The sequence below is a fragment of the Besnoitia besnoiti genome, assembly GCF_002563875.1.
Source record: "Besnoitia besnoiti strain Bb-Ger1 chromosome Unknown contig00007, whole genome shotgun sequence".
Lineage (NCBI taxonomy): Eukaryota > Apicomplexa > Conoidasida > Eucoccidiorida > Sarcocystidae > Besnoitia > Besnoitia besnoiti.
Window position 1 is genome coordinate 2,319,540 of NW_021703915.1, and position 22,468 is coordinate 2,342,007.

The following is a 22,468-nucleotide window of genomic DNA, read 5'->3' on the forward strand; positions in this document are numbered from 1 at the left end:
GGCGCAAGCAGAGGCAGAGGATCCTGTGAGCAGAAGAGCCGGAGCGACCGGCCTGTTTTGTGCGTGGCTTCGCGAGGGCGGCAAGGCAGCGGAGAACTGGGCGATAGAGACGGCACACGCGACGCGCGATGACACGCCAGAGCGAACCTGGACACAAGCAAAAACGAGACGGAAGTCGTTCCGCCCCCCACAGACAGCCTATGCCTGCTCCTGTCTTCTCTGGAGAGCGTGGGACTGCGGGCGAACTGACTTTTAACGCCGCACGCACCTCCGCCAGCGCAGGATTCTTTGCGGGGCCTCGTCTCCCCTCTCGCCTACGAGACGTGCCGTGAGGCCGACAGTAGACGCGGAACGCGCTCGCGATTCGTCCTGGGGGACGGGCGACTGTCTCCGTACGCTGCTGGCGCAGTTGCCCAGAAGCGTGTTTGCGTTTTGTTTGTCTGTGAGCAGGTGTGCTTACGTACGCACGCCTGAATTGATGCGTACTATCCAGCGCAGTGTATGCAGATGGCTGCGCATTCCGGCTGTTGAGTACGGAATCGTTTTCCTTTTTGAGTAGAACTGCTCTTCTCACTTTTTGCTTTTTTTTTCAATTCCTGGAACTCGTCGCACTCAGCAGGCCGGTACGACGCTGTCTTCAGACCGAATTGTATTCCGAAACAACGGAGCGAGAGCCTGCGTGCGTCTACCTAGCCTATATATACATGTATATGCCTATATATAAATATGCATACATTTCTATATATACAGTATGTTTAAGGTGAAGGTAGAGGAGACTGCCAGAGAGGACGAACAGCTGTGCTTCTCTGGCCTGCTTGGCAGCGCAAGTAGATGGGTCAGACTCGCGGAAGAGGAAGCTCTGAACTAAGAATCTGTCCTCCTGGACGCATCTTTACACATATTGAGCTTCCCAGCACACTAAATCGGTCTATCTGTAGCTACCACTCTATGTCACATATCGGTTTTGGCAGATTCGGACTCCTTTTACGGACAACAGAAGACCCGGAGCACCAGCGGTCGACTCGAGAGTTTAAGGGATTCCCACACACATGCATCAGCGCACCTGCCAAACATAGACTTTGTCGCTATCTGACTTCGCCGACGCATGCTGCAAGGGCCGCCGCCAGGGGCGTGCTTCCGTTGCCCTCTCTGTTGAAGAGGAGGGAAACAAATGGCAGCCGGCTGCACCATGCGCGAAGCGTTCACACACTCGGTGAACAGACTTCGCAGTCAATATGCATACACGTCGCCGCCGATGGGCCTCCTCTCAGGGCGCTAGGAGAGCCCACGTGATTACGGCTGATTAGTCTAGTATTATTTTTCGCTTAGGGTGCGAGAGGCCCCGGGTTCAATTCCCGAAACAGGCCATTTGCCCCGCTACGCAGTTAACCTGCTTTGACGGCCGCCAGAGAATGTCGCCAACTCCCAGCCCGCCTCAACGCTGAAATTGCACTGGAACCCCTGATGGCGTCGCCGATGGCGCTGAGGCGCACACGCGGCTACTGGACTATCTGCACGCTCACAAATGCATCCCGTCACATACACGCCACGAGCCTAGGTGACTAATATACATATATATATATGTATATCTATATATATCTATATATATATATAGCAAAAGTAATTCAGCATTAGAGCAAATTCAAGTATATCTCGGTCAGTGCTGTCGTCTTGTCGGAGCCGTTCGTCCAGGGCTGCCTTCCACAGCTGTCATTAGCGCGGCCGGCTACGGAGGCGACGTTCGGAAGCGGCGGGGGGAGCAGCTGCCCTGCAGACAGCGCGCTTCGCTTTGAGAGGCGTGGCAAAGCAACAGGATCAAGCTAAGCTCCGTCAGAGTCAGAGTGCATGTGCACAGGAAGCTGACAGAGTTCAGAAGAGCGACCCTGACTTCCTCCTCGACAAGAACCGCCAAAGACGAACACCGCGGACACGCGTGGAAACACCCGCGCCATTTGACAAACCCTTGCATCCTCTCACTGTCAAAACTTTCTCCCTCACTCTCCAAGCGCAGAGCGCTCCGCACGGGGCCGCGCACGCAGAGTCAAAGACTGCATTATGAACAACGCCCGATCCCCACCCCCCAAACAGCCCGCGCCATCCTGACCCTGCCCCGCTTCACCAAACGTACCACGCGCGTGCACAGAGAATCTCAGTTTGAACAGCCGTGTGCATATCGCTGCGGAGTAAGAATCAGACGCTTTGCTGTCGCAAAATGCCCCACGCGCAGGCCATACAGAAATAAGTTCGTTGCCGCCTGGCGAACTCTTTTCTTCCCGGGTACAAATAAATAAATGTATGCATGCGTTTAGTTGTGCAACGCACACAGTGAATTCATTCGTCGTCCTCGGCGCTGTCGATTGAGGCGTCTGACTCGGTGTCTTCTTCGCTTGAGTCCGAAATGGCATATTTCCTCGGCGTCGCAGCTGCGCGTCTCTGCGGCCTACTGGAAGAGAGGGGCGACGCTACGCTGCTGTTCTCTGCGGACAAAATAGCCACGAGCGAAGAGTGGAGACAGAACGCGAACAGGCAGAAGCACAAACTACAAACTTGAAGACGAAATATATATATATATATATATATATATATACATGCGTACACGTGGAAATGTGTGTCAACAAGCGGAGGCCCGCAATACACAGATACATATATATACATATAAATACGTGTATATGTACTTTTTTACTTTATGTGAAGTTTTATCTACTCGACATGCGGCCTCAGAGGAGGCTCGAGCAAGAACGGTATGAGAACGAGAAAAGTTCGTTGTGACCAGGCGCGTGCGTAAAGGGTATTTCTGAGCCTCGGGCGGATTGCTTACCTGATTTTTCATCGTCGCTGCTTGCTCTCTTCTTCTTGGACGCGGCTCGTTGCTTCGCAGCTGGCTTTCGCGGAGTTGACGACTTCTTTTTCGCAGGCGAGTCCACTTCGCTTTTCGCGTCGTCGTCAGAGGAGAGAACAAGCGCCTTCTTGCGGGTGCGCTCGCCTTTTCGGCTGTCCTCTTCGGAGTCTGAAGCGACTTTCTTTCGCTTCTTCTCCCGCACACTCTCCTGACTCGCCAACGCGCTCTGACGTCCGCTCTCCGCGGCCGCCGCGGCCGCTGAGGACGCGGAGCCCCCTGCAGATTTCGCAGGCGACGCGTCGTCCTCGGAAGCCAGAAAGAGCGACTTTCCTGCTTGGCTGCGGCTGCTGCAGGCAGGAAAAGACATCCGGAAAGCAGACAACGTCGTGCGTGACGCGGTGCGCGCGAGGCACCGAACTGCCCAAAGCCTCTGCTTCCCATGCACGCAGAAGCCGACGCCTGTTGCAGCCAGTGCAATCCCCACTCCACCCGCTGCCTCCCTCGCTCTCCACCTCTCGCTGGCTCCCCCTCTCGCTGGCTCCCCCTCTCTCGCAGAATCGACGCACCTTGCAGAGGTCGCTCCGCCGGCGGCGACGTTCTCGCAGTTTGTCGCCAGCGCGTCCGGCTTCTCAGACGCGCTCGCGGGCTTTGCGATCTTCGACCCAAAGATCTCTTCCAGAGTGAGTTGCTTCTTCGTCCCTCCGACGCTCAAGAGAGAGCTCGTTGACGAACCCAGCTTCAGCCGCTCCAGCAGCGAGAGAGGCTTCGCGATGACAGGCGCCGGGACCGGCGCAGAGACTGACGAAGACCGGGGCGGGTCTGAACAGCAGAGAGCATGCATCAACTAGAGACGGGTGTCCGCGTGAACCCTCTCACAGTATCGACTGGATATACATATGCATACATACGTCCATATCTGCATTCTCATAACCGCATACGAACGCCGAGCCGTCGGGAACGCCCGCCTCAATCTCGGCTTTGAGAGGACATGCGTAGTCCTGGACCTCTGCAGGCCGGAACGAGAAAGAGCTTCAGCCACGCGTCTACCTCTATCTATATAAGAAGATAGAAAGCTCTACATATACATACATATACATATATATACAAGTATTTGTTGGCCGGGGCAGGTTCACGCTTTGACTGGCGGCTGCGCGTCCTTTTTCCTCTTGTAGCGGGACTCCCCGCCGCGCACCTTTCCTTCGATTACCTTCTTTCATCGTCTCTGCCTTCCACGTCGCAGGGACGTTGCCGCTCTCGCTCGCGCGGAGACTGCCTGCCTCGGTCTTTTGGCCTTCCGCTTTCTCGTCTTTCTTGTTGAGATCGGCTGTCGCCGAGGAGGCCGTGTCCAGCTCGTTGTGTCGCGTTGACGCGGGCGTATTGACGCCGCTGGGAGACCTGCTTGCAGCGCTCGACACGCCCCGGTTCGGAGGACTCACTTTGCTGCCGCCCTTCGCCTTCTTGGGCGGCGTGTACGTGTCTTCGTCGCTCTCTTCGCCGCTATCATCCGCGCTCTCCTCTTCGCTCGAGGACTCAGACGAGATGCTTTCTTCACTCGAGTCACTCTGCACACGGGCGCGCCGCGAGATGCACCAAAATTAAGCTCTAACGAGATGTTGAATACCAGCAATGCAAGAAGCCACACCGGCGCAGGGAGCACAAGAGCCACGCGAAACGGGAACGGAACGCCCGGCGAGACTCGAAGAATGAGAAAACGAAAAAAATCGGTGGAAGCCAATGCCGCGACTTGCACTGGCAGCGCAGACGCCTCCACGGAACATGGCGGCAAGCGACTTGACACAGGATCTCAGGTGAAAAAAAAGGAGCTCCGCAGAGCCCAAAGAGAGGGCTTCGGAACGGCAGTCTCTCGTCTGGTTTCTGCTCCCTCCTCTCCAACCCACCCTAACCCCCCCCTTCCCCCCGCCTCCACCCCGTCCCCTCACTGCCTTCTTTGCCCTCAGCGCCCCTGTTGGATCTTTTCCGCTTACGTGTCTCTTTTTCTTTCTCGGCGCTGCCTTGCCGCCTCGAGGCGCCGCCTTTCCTTTCTTCTTCGCCATCAGCGCCGCCTGGCCCCCGCGCGCCTTCTTCTGGAACTTTCTGCCTTCTTGCAACAACATCTCGTCGATTTCGTCCTGAGCAGAAAATAAAAAAAGGCGTCTCTCCAAGACTTCGCCTTGCCAGCGGGCACGACACGACCCTAGGGTCGGCGTCCTCATTCGGAAAAAACTAAAAAAAAGAGCCACAGGCCGGGAAGCTGGTCCTGAGCAGTCAGCAGCCAAAGAACATCTTTGACACGATCGAAACAAGAAGAAAAATCAGAGGTGACCCAGGATACAGGAAGAGCAGACGCCCGCCGCACAGCCCGAAGTCGAGAAGCTGAACCCCATCGAAAAAAACCAAAGTGCGCCGCATGCAGTACCTGCTTATCCAGCGCCACAAGCAACGCATCGAGGTCGCGCTTCCAGAGCGTCTGCACCGAGGTTCGCTTCAAATCCTCGAGCTCCACTTCCTTCTCCCGCATCTCTCCACGCAGGTCCTCCACCTGAAAAAGCCGCGAGGAGCGACGCGACAAAATGCATGACAATGACAGGCCGACAACGATGCTGATGCTAGGAGAGCGACAAAACGAGCGCGGCGGGTTCACACGCCGAAAAGCAGCCAGAAAAGCACTCGAGACGGATCGCTCACTTTCTCCAAGGTGAGACTCCACAGCGCCATTCCGAGGAGGTAGTCGTAGTCCTTCGCAGTGCAGCCCGCGACTATTTCCTCCTCACCCTCTTCGTCGGCGCCCTCCTAAGGAAAAACCGCAAAAATAAACGACCGTAGTTAACGCCGTCTGTCTTAAATTGAGCGCTGGCGTGCGTCTCGACGGGCTACGGCAAAGGGTGACCGCCAAACGACGAGACTCCGATGACTAAAAAAAGACAGACGCGACTCGAAGCGCACAAAACACCATGGACAGAAACGGAGCTCATCACAGACAGAGGCATCAGACCTCCGCCGGTAGCATCCGCGTTTCTGCATACATTTTTCAACGACGTGAAACACAAACGAATGCCCAGAGCCACATTCCGAGATACGCCGAGCAGCTGAAAGACGAACGCGGAAAACCGCAAAGAGACACACCGCGAGAGCCTCGTCGTCGATAGTGGCGTCTCGCTTCAGCGCTGCGCGGATCTCGGCCTCCGCCGCGTCCTCGATTTCCTTCATTGGATCGTAGCCCTGAAAAAAAAGGAAAAACTCTAGGAAGCACTTGCCGCGGCACAGCGACAGAGCACGGGCCGGCTGCAGGCCACCAGGCGAAGCACAGCTGTCAAACGCGAGTCTGTACGTGCGCGTCGATACCGCCACGGGATCTCGCTCTGTACTTTTCGAGAACGCGTTTTTCACCGATAGATATAATGCAGATGTGAGTGAGGCGTTGCATTCTGCAGGATGTCAGACTTGAGAGGGCGCGCGAAAGAAAGAAAACGGCTTCTCGCGTTGCTCTCTTCAAGACTCCGCCGCGCACAGGGACTACATGAAACAGAGCGCGCGTCTGTCTCGTGCATCCGCGCGTAAACAGATATTTGTTCCGTGACTATAATCACGGCGACATCGACTGCTCATGGATTTAGGGTCGAAGACTGCCTGGCGTGCACACCGTTTTAGATTCGGTGATCTTATTGCTCACTCAAATTGACTAAACAGAGACATTATAGTTTCTGAAATGCTGAGATGACCGGACGTGGAAATCGTGTCACATCCTTGCCGCTGCAGGCGTCTTTTTTTGTGAGCGAGTTCATGCCACTCTTACCTTGGAGAAGAGCTCCTCAACAAGCACGTTCTTCCTCTTGTTGCTGACAACCAACTCGCCGCTGATGACGGCGAGGATGAAGCGCAGACGATTGCTCAGGATGCGCCGCGCCTTCTCCAGCATCGCCAGACAATACGCTTTGCGACGCTGCGAAAAGAAAGAAAACAGGAAACGTGAGAGACTCCTCGAACGTATGTTGGCTGACATGACACTCAGCCAACAAACTTGTGCTTCCCTATTCTTGCGTATCAGACACACGAGTAGGCAGCAGTGCATGCGCGAACACACACAGAAACGCACCTACTTACACATATATATACATATATGTATGCGTAACTGTGTGTGGGAAGCGTGAAGATCTGGCACGCACCGGCAGAGAAAAAATACTGGAGATCGCGGCAGCCTGCAGCCCCGGGGTCTAGGCGCCTTCTTTTGAGAGGCGGGGCGCGGGTTCAGGCACTACGCAGTTGATACAGAATTGAGCTTCAGGTTCCTTTGGCGATGCAGCTGAACATAATTTATCCCTTCAGTAGAACAGCACAGCTCAGCGGCATCGCCGCTTACATTGTAGAACTCGAGCCGCACGGGGGCGAACTCCTTGATGATTTCGAGCTCGTTCGCGTATCGCTGCACGCGGCCGAGGGGATCGAAGAGCGTCAGGTTGGTTGTGCTCAGCGAAGTCTTCAGCTTGAAGTACTTTTCGAGGCCCTCTCGCACGGGCCGGTCCAGGCGATCTGAGCAGCAAGCAAAGAAAAAGGAGTCAAACCCTAAATCCTCGAGAGCGAGAGGGCGAGAAAAGAGAGAAGTGCGCAGAGGCGCCATGCGCCTCTTCCTTCTCCCTCTGCGCCTCCCCCGCTGCAAAGGACCAACGCTCGCTCGCCCCGTCAATGCATGCAACTGACCTCTGGCGACCGCTCAGAAAAAAAGAGCCCGAACGACTTTTTCTCGCCAGAAAAAACGCGGCGTAAAACACACAGGAAAGGCCACCCCGGCGCAAGCTGCCAGTCAAAAATATAGAAGTAAATATCTGACAAAAAAACAAAAAGGGGTGCGAGGCGCTTCGAAGAGGTCGCCTACCCTCCGAAACTTTGACGGTGAAGTGTATTTCCTCGTGCGAGCTGCAGTCGCGGTAGTCCGCAATCAGCGTGTCTCTCTTCTCAGCCGTCGGCAGTTGCTCCTCCAGCCATTCCTTGTAATCCTGAAAAACACAGGACACGTGCGCGAACGAGGCGGGTCGAGGGTATTCCAGGCGAAACCGCCATCCAAAACTACGCACAGCCAAGATATACTCACAGATATATAAATATATATTTATGCATGCATGCGTAGACATACATGCGTCATACGTTTTCAGGGCACGGATCGCGGCCCCCAGTTGCACAGAGTTGCTTGACCTCTCGATAGCCTGCTCTGCACTCTGAGGCGCACCGCGCTCGCCACCCTCCTCCGAGTGTCGTTGTCCACCTCTCTATAAATGTAAATGTGTATATATTCATATTTTTGTAAATAGATATGTCGACTATACAGCAGGCATTGAAAAAGCCAGTATTCTCGTCCCACCTACATATATATGTATATAAATGTAAGTAGTATATTTATCCACATATATGCAGATATATATGTCGATTATGCAGCAGGCATTGAGAATATCAGCGCGCGAAAGTACCTGCGTCCAGCGCTTGATGGGGAGTTCAGTGATCTGATACGCGTCGTCGGCGCATTTTTCAATGAGGCCGCTGGTTTCGAACCCCGTTCCTGCAGCGTTCGCCTCGATGCGGCCTTTGAAGCCTCTATACCACGGCGACATGCGCTGCATCTCTTCGCCGTCGATGTACCTGAACGCCGCGCGACACAGCACGCCACACGCCCTCCTTTGAATGCCGAAAAGGAAACGCGAGAGGCGGCGGGGCGCGCCGTCGCCGATGCCCAAAGGCAACAGGAAGCGAAGGAAGAAAGCTTGACAACAAGAGCGAACACGCCCTCCACAAGCTCGCTCAAGCGACGTCATATATATATATATATAAGTATGAATATGAATATGCACGCAAGCCGAGCCGAAAGGACTGGACGGGGAACAAGCTCATATATATATATATATATATATATTTGTATAGACATGTGTACGAGAGAGGTTGCGTTCTTCTCGGCAGGCTTTTTTCTTTGTGTACGCTTTTACCTCTTCAAGTTTGCGATGATGTCTCGAGGATTGTAGTTGGGCACGAAGGACGACCAACCCGTTCCGATGCCTTCGCTGCCGTTGACCAAGACTGTGGGAATGACTGGCACGTACATTTTCGGCTCGATTCGCTGCCCCTCTTCGTACTCGTACTCTAGCTAAAAAAATGGAAAACAGAAGAAGCGAAACCGCGTGAGCGCAGCGAGCCGAGCGAGGAAGCCACTCGCTGCAAGGCCGTGGAGGCGCGCCCGCTGGATATCCTCCTTCCAGGAGCGTTAGACGAGCAAAGAGAAGAGGCGGGCTGTGGAGCCGCGAAAGAAGGCGGTGCACCCGCCTCCGCCGCCCTGACTCTGAGGAGAAGAGCGAGTGGAACCCGCGCAGCGCGCGTTTTCCACCTTTTTCGAAAAAAAGGTAGATCGCAGACTTACAATGGGGTCGTCGGCCTCGTGGAAGACAAGGCGCGTGTAGAAGGCAAGCTTCGTGAAGATGTAACGTGCCGCTGAAGCGTCCTTCCCGCCTTCTTTGCGCGAGCCGAACTGGCCTGAGGAGACCGCATGCAGATGCAAAAACGTGGAGGCGCTGCGGAAGGAAACTTGCGCTTCCGCCTCTTCGAGGCCGCGCCCAGAAGCCCGCGCTCCAGCGATGCATGCAGACCCATCTATTGAGCGACACGACAGCGACGCAGTTCAGCGCCGAAACAACGCAGCCCGAGGCTGCAGCTGAATGCCTCGCGATGCATCGCCCACGGCGCTGTCTACAACCCCCGCGCAACGAGGAGAGGCCTCACCGTTCACGGGAACTCCACTCGCCGCAAACGCGCCTGCCGCCGAAGCACCGAGTTCCCAGTAACGCTTCCACCCCACATATATATAAAATTTCAGAGAGATAGATAGGTACGTGTACGTACGCAAGTGTGCACACATCTGTTTACGTATATATATATATATATATACACATCCGTAGCATATATATACATATATCCACGTATAGCTACTTATATACATGTGGGATGCAAGGATGGGCGAGGCGGTGGATTTTCGCGCGTTTCTAGACTGACCAACGGGTTCAAGGAAGTTCAGGTTGTTGCTGCCGACGAAGCGCTGCGCCATCGTGACGATCGTCTGCTGCAAGCTAGCTTCGCCGTGGTGATACGCGCTGACTTCAGACACGTATCCGGCGAGCTGCGCAACTTTCAGTTCGTGTTTCATGTTCTTCTTGATGCACGCGAACAAAACTTTCCGCTGCCCTGGCTTCCAGCCATCAACCTGCACCACACGCAGGCCACAGCGGGTCGTGGGCGTCAAAGAGGCCCTCGGCGCCGCCAACGAGGCTACCGCCGAGAAAAAAAAAGCAAGCACACACACAGCGTCTGCAACCCAAAGGGGACTGGAAAGCGAGGAAACCCGCTGCCGGTCTGCGCAGAGAGAGAGACGCCATTGCCTCCGGAAAAAACCCGCTCTGTGCGAAAAAACCAGAGAGCACGAGACGCGCTCCTGTGCATCGCCACAACCCCAAATTGACGCACACACAATATCCGCACACTCATGTATATGCATATATATATGTATATATATATGTATGTCTTAACATGTATATTTATATGTATGAATAGCAGAGTGCGGAGAAGAGGCGCTCCTTTTGCAGCGGTCCCGTGGCACTGCGTCCCGCGAACTGGCGGACGCGCGAAGGCAACGTGTGCTCTTGGATTTTATGCAAAAAATTTGGAAAAATATGGACAAAACGTGGAACTACCAGACGTCCTCTACGCGCGGGCATGTGCATGTCTGCGGTGGGCACTGGAGACTGGCGTCACCCGACCCGTCGTTCGCGGTCCTACCAGCTGTGGAATCGATCGCTCGGTGTCGTAGCGCGAGAAAAGAATGAGTTCCTTATTCACAAAGTCCGCGTAGGACAGACTCGAGGCGTTGTGGTCGACATACGTGCCCTCGCGGTAGCTTTGCAGCCAGCGCTTGCGGTCCTCCGCGCGGCGCTTGTTGAACGCCATGTCGATCAACTCGCCGTCGTGTTGCCCTGAGACCGCGTTCGCAGCAACGACGCGCGCGCAGAAATCGGCGACGCAGCTAAAGAACGAAAGCAGAGAAGGCCGCGGGCCTGCGCCTCGGGGCTGACGGCCGTCCGCCTCGGGCACGGTTTCGCGCGGGTCAAAAATCGAAAAAAACAGAGACACTCGCGACCGCCGTGAGACCCCGACAGCACCCCCGCAACATGCCTGCCGGCGCGCACGCAAATGACGACAGCAGGAAGACACACTCCGAGAGAAAACGGGAGTGAAGGGGGAGAGACAGAAGTGTCGGAGGCGAAATGTGGAGGCTGCGGAGGCAAGGGGTAGGAGACTGGAAAAGAAAACTCACCTGACCAGACGAAGTCGATCTGATGCTTCGCCAAGTCGTTGAAATACTCCTTGAACTCGCGATCCGTGGAAGTACCCAGACCCTGAGAAAAATCGAAAATCTCATCTGCAGAGCGACACATGTGCCACCGGCTGCGCGCTAAGCACCAGAGCCGACTAGGCGCCCGCCGAAGGCAGAGTTTAACCAGAGTGTGGGATGACGCGGATAGGGACAAGGATTCAGGCAGAGGCATAAAAAGCAGGCGATGACTCGAGAAGCACACAGACATACATGTCCGTATATATATACATATATACCGACGCTTGCACTCGCCAGCTCGTGACCCCCGCGTGGACGTCTACAGCGGCCAGCTAGAGCCAAAGAGGAAAATAAGTATTGAAAGCGGCACTCGACACGAGCTTCGATATCGACCTTCACCAAATGCCCCGTTTCCTTTTAATCGGAGTCGAGGCGCCTTTGTCAAACGAGACTTGGTCGCAAATGTCCCTCTTCGTCCGGTGCAAAACTGTGGTGCGGCTGCTCATGTGATATTGATGGCATCGTTGCTCTTTTACAGCAAAAACTGGTGTCTGCATGCAAATGAAATGGAGTCTCTTTCTCTGCAGGGAAAGCACGCGAGACTCACTTTGTAGTACTTAATCTTCCAGCCGGTCGTGTTGCAGGATCGCTTCCACTGCTCGTACTCGGGAATCGTATAGAAAGCTTTTTCCACGTTGTTTTTCGAAACCTGCAGAGCAAGGAGCGCGAAGCGTTTTTGAAACAAAAGGCGAAACAGCACAGGGACAGGCAGCTGAAAGCCACTGCAACAGAGAAAAAATGCGAACCCAAGAAAGGGAGCGGCATACACAGGCGAAGGCCGAAGGCACTGAAGGGCGGCGAAAGAACAAGGGAAAAACTAGCGATCAAAGAACTCACGAAAGCCGCATGCAGCTGGGAGAAAGAACGCTGTGGAAGACCCAGAACTCAAACTCGCTGATGGAACACAACCCGACGAGCGAAAACGTTGAAAACTCGAAAGAGGCTGCGGCCAGAGCGGACGGCGCCTAGGAAACCCCAACAGGAAAAGGTGAGATGAAGGCAGCGCGCTGCCGAAGCAAGAAGGGGAAAAAGGACACGTTTTTTACATTTTCGAGTCTGATTTTTTTCTCTATACCTTCACGATGGGTGTCACGAATTCCTTGAGAAAGCCGCGACACTTGAGCAGCTGCGGCCAGTAGTGATGCATCATGTTGATCAGCAGCCCCTTAATATGGGAGCCGTCGTGGTCCTGAAAAAGCAAAAAAACAACAATGCTCCATTTCTCCCTGCCGCCATGTGCACGCATAACCATTCGTAGACATATATACAGACAGACACATAAATAGATACATGCAGTTATTCCTTTCAGCCTTTCTTTGTTTCATCTGTTTGCATGTAAACAAAAAAAAGACAAACCGCATCTCTCGTTCGGCCTCCACTCCCGCTCATCGCCGTCACCATGCAGCTGAGATGTTTCTTCTTCTACCTCCGAGACAGGCAGTTGCACGTACGGCTCATCATCACTGCTTGTCGATTATTCTCGCTCTCTGACTTCATCCGCCTCGCATCCTTCCCGTTCTTCAGTGTCTCTTCGATATTGGCTGTCGGTGTGTCGTTGCGTTTTTTTTTTCGCGTTTCGCGTTTCAGTCGCCTCTAGTCACCTGATCAGTCATGATCATCAGCGAGCCGTAGCGGAGGCCGCGCGCGTCTTCCGTGCGGTCGTTCACTTGGAGCCCGACGATCTTCAAAATATTCTGAATTTCTTTGTTCTCCGCGAGTTGCTTGAACGAGGCGTCGCGAACGTTTAAGAGCTTTCCCTGTACAAGAAAAAGAGAGGCAGCGCCTATTAGCAGCAGAATGCGAGCCCAGAGGAGAATTCTGCATCTCACAGGCGATGCATTTCCAAGCGGGTGGTTTCATACTCATCGGGGTGAGACGCACACGCGGCCGCCCCCCCAAAAACAGAGACAGCACCAGACAGGCGAAGCCTTGTTATCCACACACACCCCCGCAGCTTTACACGTATACAACTCTAGCTGTCTATCTTCCTATATAGAAATGCATACAGCAGCGCGAGGGATAGAGAGGGGGTTATTTGACTTGACATCAGGGTCGATGTCGATGCCTCGAAGTGTATGCGGGCTTCGGGGGTAGGCACGATGGCGGGGATGCCAACCAGATTTCTTCCCCTCGTCTGCGTGGTGGCCTTCAGGGCCAGCGCATGCGCGGAGGAAGAAAATTCAAATTGACGGCGCAGAAAGTCCAGGGTCCCCTTACTCTGAGAGGAAAGACTCCGAATCGGTCTCGGCCGACGACTGACAGCCCCGCCAGGCAGGACGTTTTGGCACTGTCTCCCTCGGTGAGAATCAGAGTGCACTCCTGCGAGTGCCTCCCGCCTGCATCGTTCGCGTCTTCGAGCTTCGGAATGCCCGCGAGGCGCTCGCGACCCTTCGTCTTCCCCACCTTCATCTGCTTGCGCAGCTCCACCTGAGGCGCCCACGCAACGTAGACAGGAGCGCGTGCGCCGCCAGAAAGAGAGCGAGGCCTGGGGCCGAAGCGCCGCCAGGAAAGAGCGAGGACCCAAGATGGAGGATCTGAGATTCGTGTGAGGCGCGCTCGCAGGCAGCGAACCGCAGAGAGCATGCACACAAGAAGAGAAAGAAATCGCCGGAAAATCGAGGCGGACGCAGAGCAGAGACAGAAGGCTTCAAAGGCCTTCTCCCCGCCGAGGCGCGCAGGTGACTCACTTGTTGCTTCGTCTGTGCCCACATGACTACGTTCTCTACGATTGCGGATTTGACGACGCCGCTGATCGTCTTGTCCGCGAGGGCGCATTTGCTGCCAAACCTCGCGGGCTTGGTTGTGAGCGTCTCCTTCGTCTGGGAATCGAACGCGGGATTGACGATCAAGCACGAGACGAAGATCCACAGGTGCTGCCTGAACGCGCGCGCCCGCAACGCCTACACAGCGTGGAGCAAAACCCACCAGAGGCCTCCAGGCACGCAGAAAACCCGTCCTCCCTCTGGACGGGCGCCATCAGGAGCCCCCAAGCGATAGACTATGCGCATGCATCCAAGGGCCATCCACGCCTGCATACGTACGCGCACGTGATGCATGTACAAAAACAGATATACTTATGCACATGCGTATGCGTGTTGTTTTCGGTGTGAGACTGCAGCGGCTTGACCAATGGAGGACGAAGCTATGACGCAATGCCGCACTTGACGTGAGCAGATTTGATTTCCATCCCTCCACGGTTTTTCGCGTTCGCCTTCTTCACAATCGCCGCGAGGAGCGGCTCGAGGACGTGAGACACGTGGGTGCCGCCCTTCGTCGTGCAGATGCTGTTGACGAACGAAACCTGTTGGAACTGGCCGCCGTCTAAAAAAGATAATAAAGAAATAGGCAGCAGAGACCCCCCTGAAGTGGAGCAAAAGGAAAGGAGAGGCGAGACGCGGCGGAGGAACGGAGTCGTGTCTCGCTCTGGGCGACGACGCGGCCGCGGTGCCCGCCTCCAACTATCAGTGCCTCTTCGAAGCGAATCCGCATCCCTTCCCCGACCGCAGGTCCTAAGCTGTAAGCAGCCTCTTTTTGCTTTTGAACTCCGCGATGCGTTTTTCGAGATGCGTTTGTTGAAATGATATCGACGGACAGGCTGTGGAGCCGGGCGGACGCTCTTGCCTCTCGAGCCCTGCGCCCGCAGAGGAAGGCTGCAGCCTTCCACGGTCTCTTCGCACTCCCTCCGGCAGGTGAAGAGAGGCGCGCGCATGCGTATGCGGGACCGCACCTGTTGAGGAGATGACGACCTCCCAGCGCCACTGTTTGTCGTGGATTTTGATGACTTTTTTCTCGACGCCGTTTTCGCCGTTCCCTTCGTTGTCCTCGCCTGCACCTGCGTCGTCTCCGCCCTTCTTGGTGCGTTTCTTCGTAGCCTTGCCGCGTTTTTTCTTCTTTTCTCCGCCCCACTCTCCGTCGTCGTCGTCCGAGTCCACGTCGTAGTCTTCCTCGTCGCTCTTGTTCGCCTCCTCGGCGCGACTCCCCTTCTTCCCGCCGGTGCCGAGATACAAATCGACGTATTCGGTAAACGAGTTGATGCCAATTCGCGTGCCGTTCAGGAAGACCTTGACGCCCGATGTTCCCGCTAGATCGTACGCGCGCTTCCGCAGCAGACACAGCACGTCGTCGTCCAGTCTGAAAGGAAAAGAATGCAGAAAAACACTCGCAGTTTGTGTTCAAACGTCCACACATGCGCACATATACACACACATAGACAACAGCCGCGTAAGGCATGGAGCTGGGGCGGAGCGAAAGGAATGCAGACGCGGATGAGAACGCCTCGCGAAACAAGCGAAAACTGAGGAACGAAAAAAAGGAGGACGCACCCAGTCATGCCGAACTTGGTGAAGTCGGGGACGAAGGAAATCTTGACAAAGTCTGTGCCGCTGAAGGCGGAAATCTCTGGCTCGCTCTTCTGCCCCATATTCCGCGTCCAAGTCATCTTGAACTTCCTGAAAAAAACACGCACGCGCGTAGGGGCGACTCCTTCGCACATACACCTACATATACATACATCAAAATAAGTAAACATATGAATGTAGATGCTAATAGGTGGATCTGTAGGTATGACTTTACGGACACATGTCTGTTGTGCATGCGTAGAGAATGGCTGAAGTAGCGACACTTCAGATGCCCCTGATGACGAGGCGCGTGTATATATATATATATATATATATATATGCATACAAATATATTCAGATCAAGCACTGCTGATACACACGAACTCCTGCAGAGACACCCCGCGGAAGGTGCGTCACGAGGTTTCTCCTCGGCTTGGAAGAGATCTTCGCTTCACAGCGAAACGAAAACATACAACGATACCACAACTCTGCTGACACAGATACGAGGCATACCCATGTCGATACATCCATGGCGCGAGTGAGACAGACAGAGATCCCCACCTGGGTAACACGCTGTCGGAGCGTGCTTGACAGACACAGATACACACGCTCAGAAATGCATGCGAATGCTTGACTCGATTCGACAGCTTCGCTTGGACGCGGAGTCACAAGGCGGAAGAGTCTGCGTCCACGGCGCTCACTTTTTCCTCTCTCCGTCTCCGCACTCGACTGAGAACTCGCGGCTGAAGATGTTAGTCAGCTTGGCACCGTAGCCGTTGCGCCCGCCCGTCACTCTGCACTCGCTGTCGTCGTAGTTGTCACTCGTGAGCAGCTGCCCAAAAATCATCTCAGGGACGTAAACTTGGTGCTCCTGGTGAATCGCTACCGGAATCCCTGAACGAAACCGCGCGCCGCATCCACAACCAGCACATACATACATTTGCACACATACATACATATATTTACAGAGGGCATACATACATACATACATACACTCGTCCTTCGATATATTTTCAAAAATGATACTTGCATGTATATATATACATGCATACATATATCTACGAAGTGCCTACATACACATACATACATATATACATTCTAACATGCATACACACACATCCGTGTATTTACATATATGCATATGCATACATACATTCGTGCCTCCATGTGTATTTACAAAAAACTATATACATATATATCGGTGTGCATGGGAACGTGTTGCCGCGTCGGCGGGTCAGGAGCGCCGCGCTGTTATTGGCGCACGACGTGGCTCGCGCCTGAGTGGAGTTTTCGCTGCAGCGGCTCCGCGCAGTTGGGGCGTTCGCCGACCGCTGTCGCCTGCGGGGCCTCACCTTCGCCATCGTTCCAAATGGAAATGCGTCCTGTGGCTTTATTGATGTCGATTTTGATCGCCGACATGCGCCGCGCGCCGGGCTTGAGCGTCTTGCCCTGATGCTCTTCGGACTCGCGCGCCTTCACGTCCGCGGCGTTAACCAGAATTTCATCTGCAGCGGAAAACAGCCACCGCGCGAAAAGGGCGGCAAAACGTCAGATGCGACCACAACGAAAGACTCTCAGCTTGAGCAGAACTGAAGTTTCTTGCACTGAAGTCAGCATACTCAATAGAGAGGTGTGTTCAGCGCCGCGGTCCTGTCCCGCGGCCGCCGCCGCCGCAGGGACAAGACGCCGAACGCAGACAAGCAGCGAGCGCAGGAATCCGACGCCAAGGACGCGCCTTCATATATAGATACGTACAAACATGCATGCATACATATACACCTACATATATATATATATATATATTTGCATACACACGTGCATAGAGACGTACAGTTACACACAAATATACTCACATACCCACATGCATTTGTCCTTTCAAACATGCTGGACATGCGCAAACCAGAAAGCGGAAGCGAATGCTAGCACGCATCTGTTGGTACAGGGACGCTGTGCATCAGTCGAGAAGCACGCAGGTCTTGCGATGCGCAGGAACCTACAGGCCCCACTGCGATGGCGCAGAGGGGACACAACAGCGCTATATCCACATAAATATATATATATATATATATATATATATATATATATATATATATATATATATATATGCATGCAGGTTTTTGAGGCTTTCGCAGAGAGCGGTCGAAGAAGCGTTTCCTGCAGGAGACGAGGCCCCGCACGACTCGCAGGCAGGGGAGGAGAGGACGTTGACATACCGACGATTTTATACAAGCCTGGGACGTAGTTGATGGTTTTGTACGTCATGCGCTCCTGGCCTTCCTCCATCACCCAGAGCGCCTGCGTGTGGACTTCTGTGCTGCCGATGTAGGTGTCAGGCCGCAGCAGAATATGCTCGAGCTGCGACTTCTTTTGGTACCTCTGCAAACACGCGAAAAAGGCGACAGAAAAAACGACTCCTCCATCCCGAGGATTCTGCCGCGGAACGCTTTCCAAGGCACCCAAGACGCGGCCCCGCACGCGAAAGGTGCCAGTCGAAGAGAAGTTTCTGCCCGTCGGCGCGCAAAGAGAGAAACAAGTTTTCTGCGACGAGTCGCAGAGCGTGCGAGGTGCATGGAACGAGGAGTGCGCATGCCGACGACAGACGCACTGCGAGGAGAGGAAACAGCGGAGAAGTGCGCCGAGGCCGAAAAAACACGTAGAGCAGCGATGCAGCGAGCCGAATTGAGAGACGCGGCGGGGCTCGGCGCTGCTCTGCGTACCTGCTCGATAGTTTTGTTTTTGGCGCCTCCCCCCGCCTTCTTCCCATTCGCGCGCTTCGGGGACGGCGAGCGCGAAGGCGAGGACTGGAAATCCTCATCTTCCGAAGAGGACATGGTGACGCGAGGTGGATACCGGAAACGAGAAGAAAAGGAGCGGCGGTCTCAGAGCAACGCAGCTCAAGCGGCTCCTCCGCGTCTCGCGAGAGAAACCGAACTCTCCAGAAAGGGACACAGAAACAGAGGCTACTCTTGACAAGAAGCATTCGCCAGCGGGCTAGCGATATCCACTCTGAAGCAAAGAAAGAACTCTGCAGACCGATGAGATCGAGTTCGGCGGTCCGCCACGCGCCACTGCGCAGACAAGACGCGGCCTGGTTGCCCGCGTGCGCCTTCGAGGCTGGCGCGCCGCACCGAGCACTCAGGAACGATTATAGACAGAAGCGAACGAGGCGACTAAGAGGGAGTGGCGAGCGTGGACTGAAGAAAGAAAAAAGCGCAGTTGAAGCGGAAGAGGCACGCGTCCCCAGCGCTCCGCCGCGGGTGAATCGCTTTCACCGGCGGCGCTGAGGCCTCAGCGCTCGAGTGCGCAGGAACAGCTGCTCGCTAACAAACAAAAAGGATTCTTGGGAAAACGCGTTAGGAGACGCGACGGAAGTGCGGACGAAGAGAGCCGGGGCGGTTCCACGGTTTGGGTCTGTCCGCCGCCACGTGAGACCGACTCGAGACGTCGCGGAGTACGCACACTGCCTATCGAAAGGAAAGTACCTCCGACTCCAAAAGACAGAACGACAACCTGAGGACTCTGAAAAGAGGAAGACGTCAGACGCCGACGCGGTGGTCGGAACGGATACAGAGACGTGAAGCGGTTTCCGACCGCAGCGAGCCGCTGCGCAGACCTTGAGTTTTGTCCACGTCCGCTGCGAGGTGGCTCAAGAGCCGCTTAGTTTCCTTCAGCATGACTGAACGATACTCGATGGAGGAAACCGGAGCAGACATGCAATGCAAACGCCCCTGAAAACGCGTACGCGCTTCGGCTGGCTCTTGCGAGTCTCGCCGAGTCAAGCAGCTGCGCACTACGGAGGAGTACGGCTTTCCGTCGACGTGAAATTGCCTCGCACACGACAGTATTTCTTGCTCCAACAAGCGGAGGAAGCTCTGCCTGAGGGGAAGGGAATGGCGGGAAGAAAAAAAAATCGTGGCGGGGACGCCTTTCTTCGGTTCGGTCGCGTTCGGGCTGACGATAAAATGCCAATGCCCCCGATGTCGCATGCACACTAGGAAGGAGGGGGGGTGGACGAAGGCGGGAAGGCAGCAGAAGCATGAAGACAGGGTGTCTCGATGGCTGCTCAGCCGCCAGAGCCGCAGCGGCGACACTCGAAGCAATTTTCTTCCCATTCTCCCGCTGCCGCCCCCCCGGTAGCCGGGCTGCATCGCCACGATGTGACAGAACTTGGGAAATTTGTCTTCACTCCCGCTGGATTCCATTTTTTCCTCTTCCAGACCTGGCGAGACATCCACACAGCCCCGCCAACTCTTCTGGGATATCGCCGAGCAGAAAGCACAGAACGGACTCAAAGACGACGCACACAGAGGCTGCACAGCTGCACTGGTAAATAGAGGCAGCCGGAATTGCTGCCTCAGAATGTAGCCAGACCGCAGATTTCGCTCGCAAAGTGTCAGCGCGCGTGTGCGCCTGCCATGATCGTGGCAACGCGGAGATGAACATGGGTTTCGCGCCGACGTAGTCCCTTTGGCTCACGGGGAATTTTCATATATACCATTTTACGTCTCCAGCTTCATGTGTGGCGCTTCTGTGTGTGGGGAAACGCCTAGGTGTCCTCCCTAGCGTTTTCGTTGGCGGCAGGCCATCTGGCTATTTCCTGTATCAGCTAAGCCAGCACTGCGGCGCGTCACATAGCGGCGGTCAGGACGCTCGGCAGAGAAAGGCGAGGTTACATAGGTGTACCCAAGGAAGGCAACTCGAGAACGTCCTACAACAGCCTCAGCATTCCGAGCGGCACTGCACCAACCCGAAAACTCAAAAAACGGGCACTCGGCGCTTCCACACCCCGTCCAACCCGCACCGGCAAAAACGGCTGCCAGTATCAAAGGCGTAGCCTGAACAGGATGACCGCGCTGCGATAGCGGGCCGTCAGTTGCGGCAGAACTCAACGTCTCAGATGGCTGTGCATGCTGCCTTGCCTGCGTGCTGCAGCTACAGCAGGCGCTGGCGGAGGATTATCTTCTGCACACGGAGGTTAGCTCCACTGTTCCGATGTCCGCACATGACTCGCACAGCGGTCAACCTGCTGCAGAGCCCGCCCTATTCTTTCTTGTACTAACCGGAGTGTCTCTCCGCTGTATGCATAAGCGCTTTAGTTCTGTGCTCTTCCCTCTAACCCATTCGCCCCCCCCCCTCTCTTCCCTGCAGCCACTGCGGCGCTATCGGGTGATGCAGGCTGCACAGATGGGTGCTCTCTCGGAATTGAACCTTCGGCCCGCCTCCGCTTCATCTGCTCGTGAAAAACGGGGCACACGTGCAGGTCCTGCTTCGCGTAGGTAGCGGTAGCACTATTAAGAACGGATGCACAGACAGCCGCGGAAGTATCTCGCGCTCGTTCGTAGTCCCTACCTTTACGTGCAAGATCGTGCATTTACGGAAGCCGCTATTGATTTCTCTGCGTCTGGTGCCTGTAATCGCCCCCGCTCTAAAAATAGCCTATCCGTTACTGGCGCCTCAGTAGAATTCTCTTTTTATTCCACCACCTCTAGCTCGGCATGGAGTAGTGCCCAAAGTATTTCTACCAAAGGCTTTTACATGTCATTCTATATTTTTATGTTAGTACGCGTTATTGTCAATTGTAGAAAAAAATTAAACGAACACAAATATATACTTAAACGAAAGCAATTCAGAACATGCAAGTTGCCTGTGCCTGATCAGTGCGGCCGGCAAGGCAACCATGATCCCACCTTTCAAGATTTGGGACTACGTGAAATAGACTGCTTGTCTTTGTACGGATAACTAGCTGCTGCAGCACACACAGGCAAATCGAACTCACGTGTGCATGCAGCGAGCAGCATGACGCTCTGTGATCCAGAAGAAATCTGCAGACAGCCTCTGTGTAGCGGTGTGCAGTTGGCATACAACCGGTAAGTGCTACTGTAACGACCCTTCATGTCTTATGTACTTCCTCTCGTGCCGCCACAGTGTCTCATTTTGGTCTACGAATCGAGTCTGTGGTGTGGCAACAGTTATCAATGGTGCCAGACAGGTTTGCCAGCGAGCCGTCTAAAGCCGTGTACGTCTCGGACGTTTTTATAGAAAGGGAGTCTATGGTATATCCTGAGTAGACACTTCGTCGGACGAGCGGTGGACTCCACAGTTATCCCGCCGGGCTCTAACATCACGGCATACACCGACACCTGTTGTACTTTTTACATTCGCTGCAGTAGCAAGGCCTGTGGCTCACTCACATGCCCGCCACGAACACTGCACACACGTAAACGCACTGCGCACTGATCTGCGGATCTGGGGCGCAACTGCCCGAAAAACCGTAAAATCACTATGGGATACCAGTAGGACACACCGACGTACAGTCCACGTACGAGATGAGTCGGCACTCCCCCACACGGGAACAGCCGACTGCGGAGTGCGTATCTCAAGGGGAAAGTGCAAGCGCCAGGGTGGCGGCTTCGAGCGCCTGCTCAGCCTGGCCAATCGTCCTAGCTGCCAAAACGCGCTCCTCCTCGGACTTGGGAGACTCCTCTAGGACGCTGATCCTGTTTCTTTGATCTTCCGAGATGGCCGCAATAAGGATGGCGGACTGCTGAAACCTGTCGCTGAGGTCCGTGAGTTGCTCGGCGACGGTTTTGAAGTGGTGCAGCTCCCCGACGGTCTGAACCATTTCTGCTACAAGTTCAGAAGTTGCCTCGATGCGGGCGCTCAATCGGCTGACGAGCAGGGACTGCTTCGTTAGCTCCTCGGTCCCGCCTTGGAGCAGCGTAATGAGTTGGCCGACATTGCGAGGCCTGGCCTCCGCCGTCAGCATTCGGCCTGGCGCTGCCGCGTGGACTGGGACCCAGCGCGCGAGTGAAAGTACTACAACGAAGATCGACAAGGCGCTCCTCATTGTGTGCAGTTGAGCCTTGAGAGACA

The 22,468-nt window shown here is 54.8% G+C and overlaps 2 protein-coding genes across 2 annotated transcripts; both read right to left on the reverse strand.

The window, feature by feature from the left end:
* Window positions 1-2,331: 2,331 nt before the first annotated feature.
* BESB_073400 (putative DNA topoisomerase 2) lies at window positions 2,332-18,426 on the reverse strand (the record flags this gene model as incomplete). The annotated part of the gene is made up of 30 exons (XM_029365713.1): window positions 2,332-2,477; window positions 2,819-3,186; window positions 3,406-3,658; window positions 3,744-3,845; window positions 4,047-4,401; window positions 4,825-4,968; window positions 5,256-5,378; window positions 5,525-5,629; window positions 5,963-6,058; window positions 6,633-6,779; window positions 7,197-7,366; window positions 7,710-7,830; window positions 8,299-8,467; window positions 8,809-8,966; window positions 9,237-9,349; window positions 9,866-10,073; window positions 10,646-10,839; window positions 11,181-11,262; window positions 11,806-11,907; window positions 12,334-12,447; window positions 12,860-13,015; window positions 13,476-13,685; window positions 13,946-14,135; window positions 14,420-14,579; window positions 14,986-15,389; window positions 15,581-15,706; window positions 16,297-16,489; window positions 16,948-17,100; window positions 17,809-17,971; window positions 18,313-18,426. The coding sequence occupies 30 exons, from the start codon at window positions 18,424-18,426 to the stop codon at window positions 2,332-2,334; spliced, it is 5,139 nt and encodes a 1,712-aa protein (XP_029218197.1).
* Window positions 18,427-21,971: 3,545 nt separating this feature from the next.
* Window positions 21,972-22,361, reverse strand: BESB_073410 (uncharacterized protein; the record flags this gene model as incomplete). The annotated part of the gene is made up of 1 exon (XM_029365714.1): window positions 21,972-22,361. The coding sequence occupies one exon, from the start codon at window positions 22,359-22,361 to the stop codon at window positions 21,972-21,974; it is 390 nt and encodes a 129-aa protein (XP_029218198.1).
* Between the last annotated feature and the right edge of the window lie 107 nt (window positions 22,362-22,468).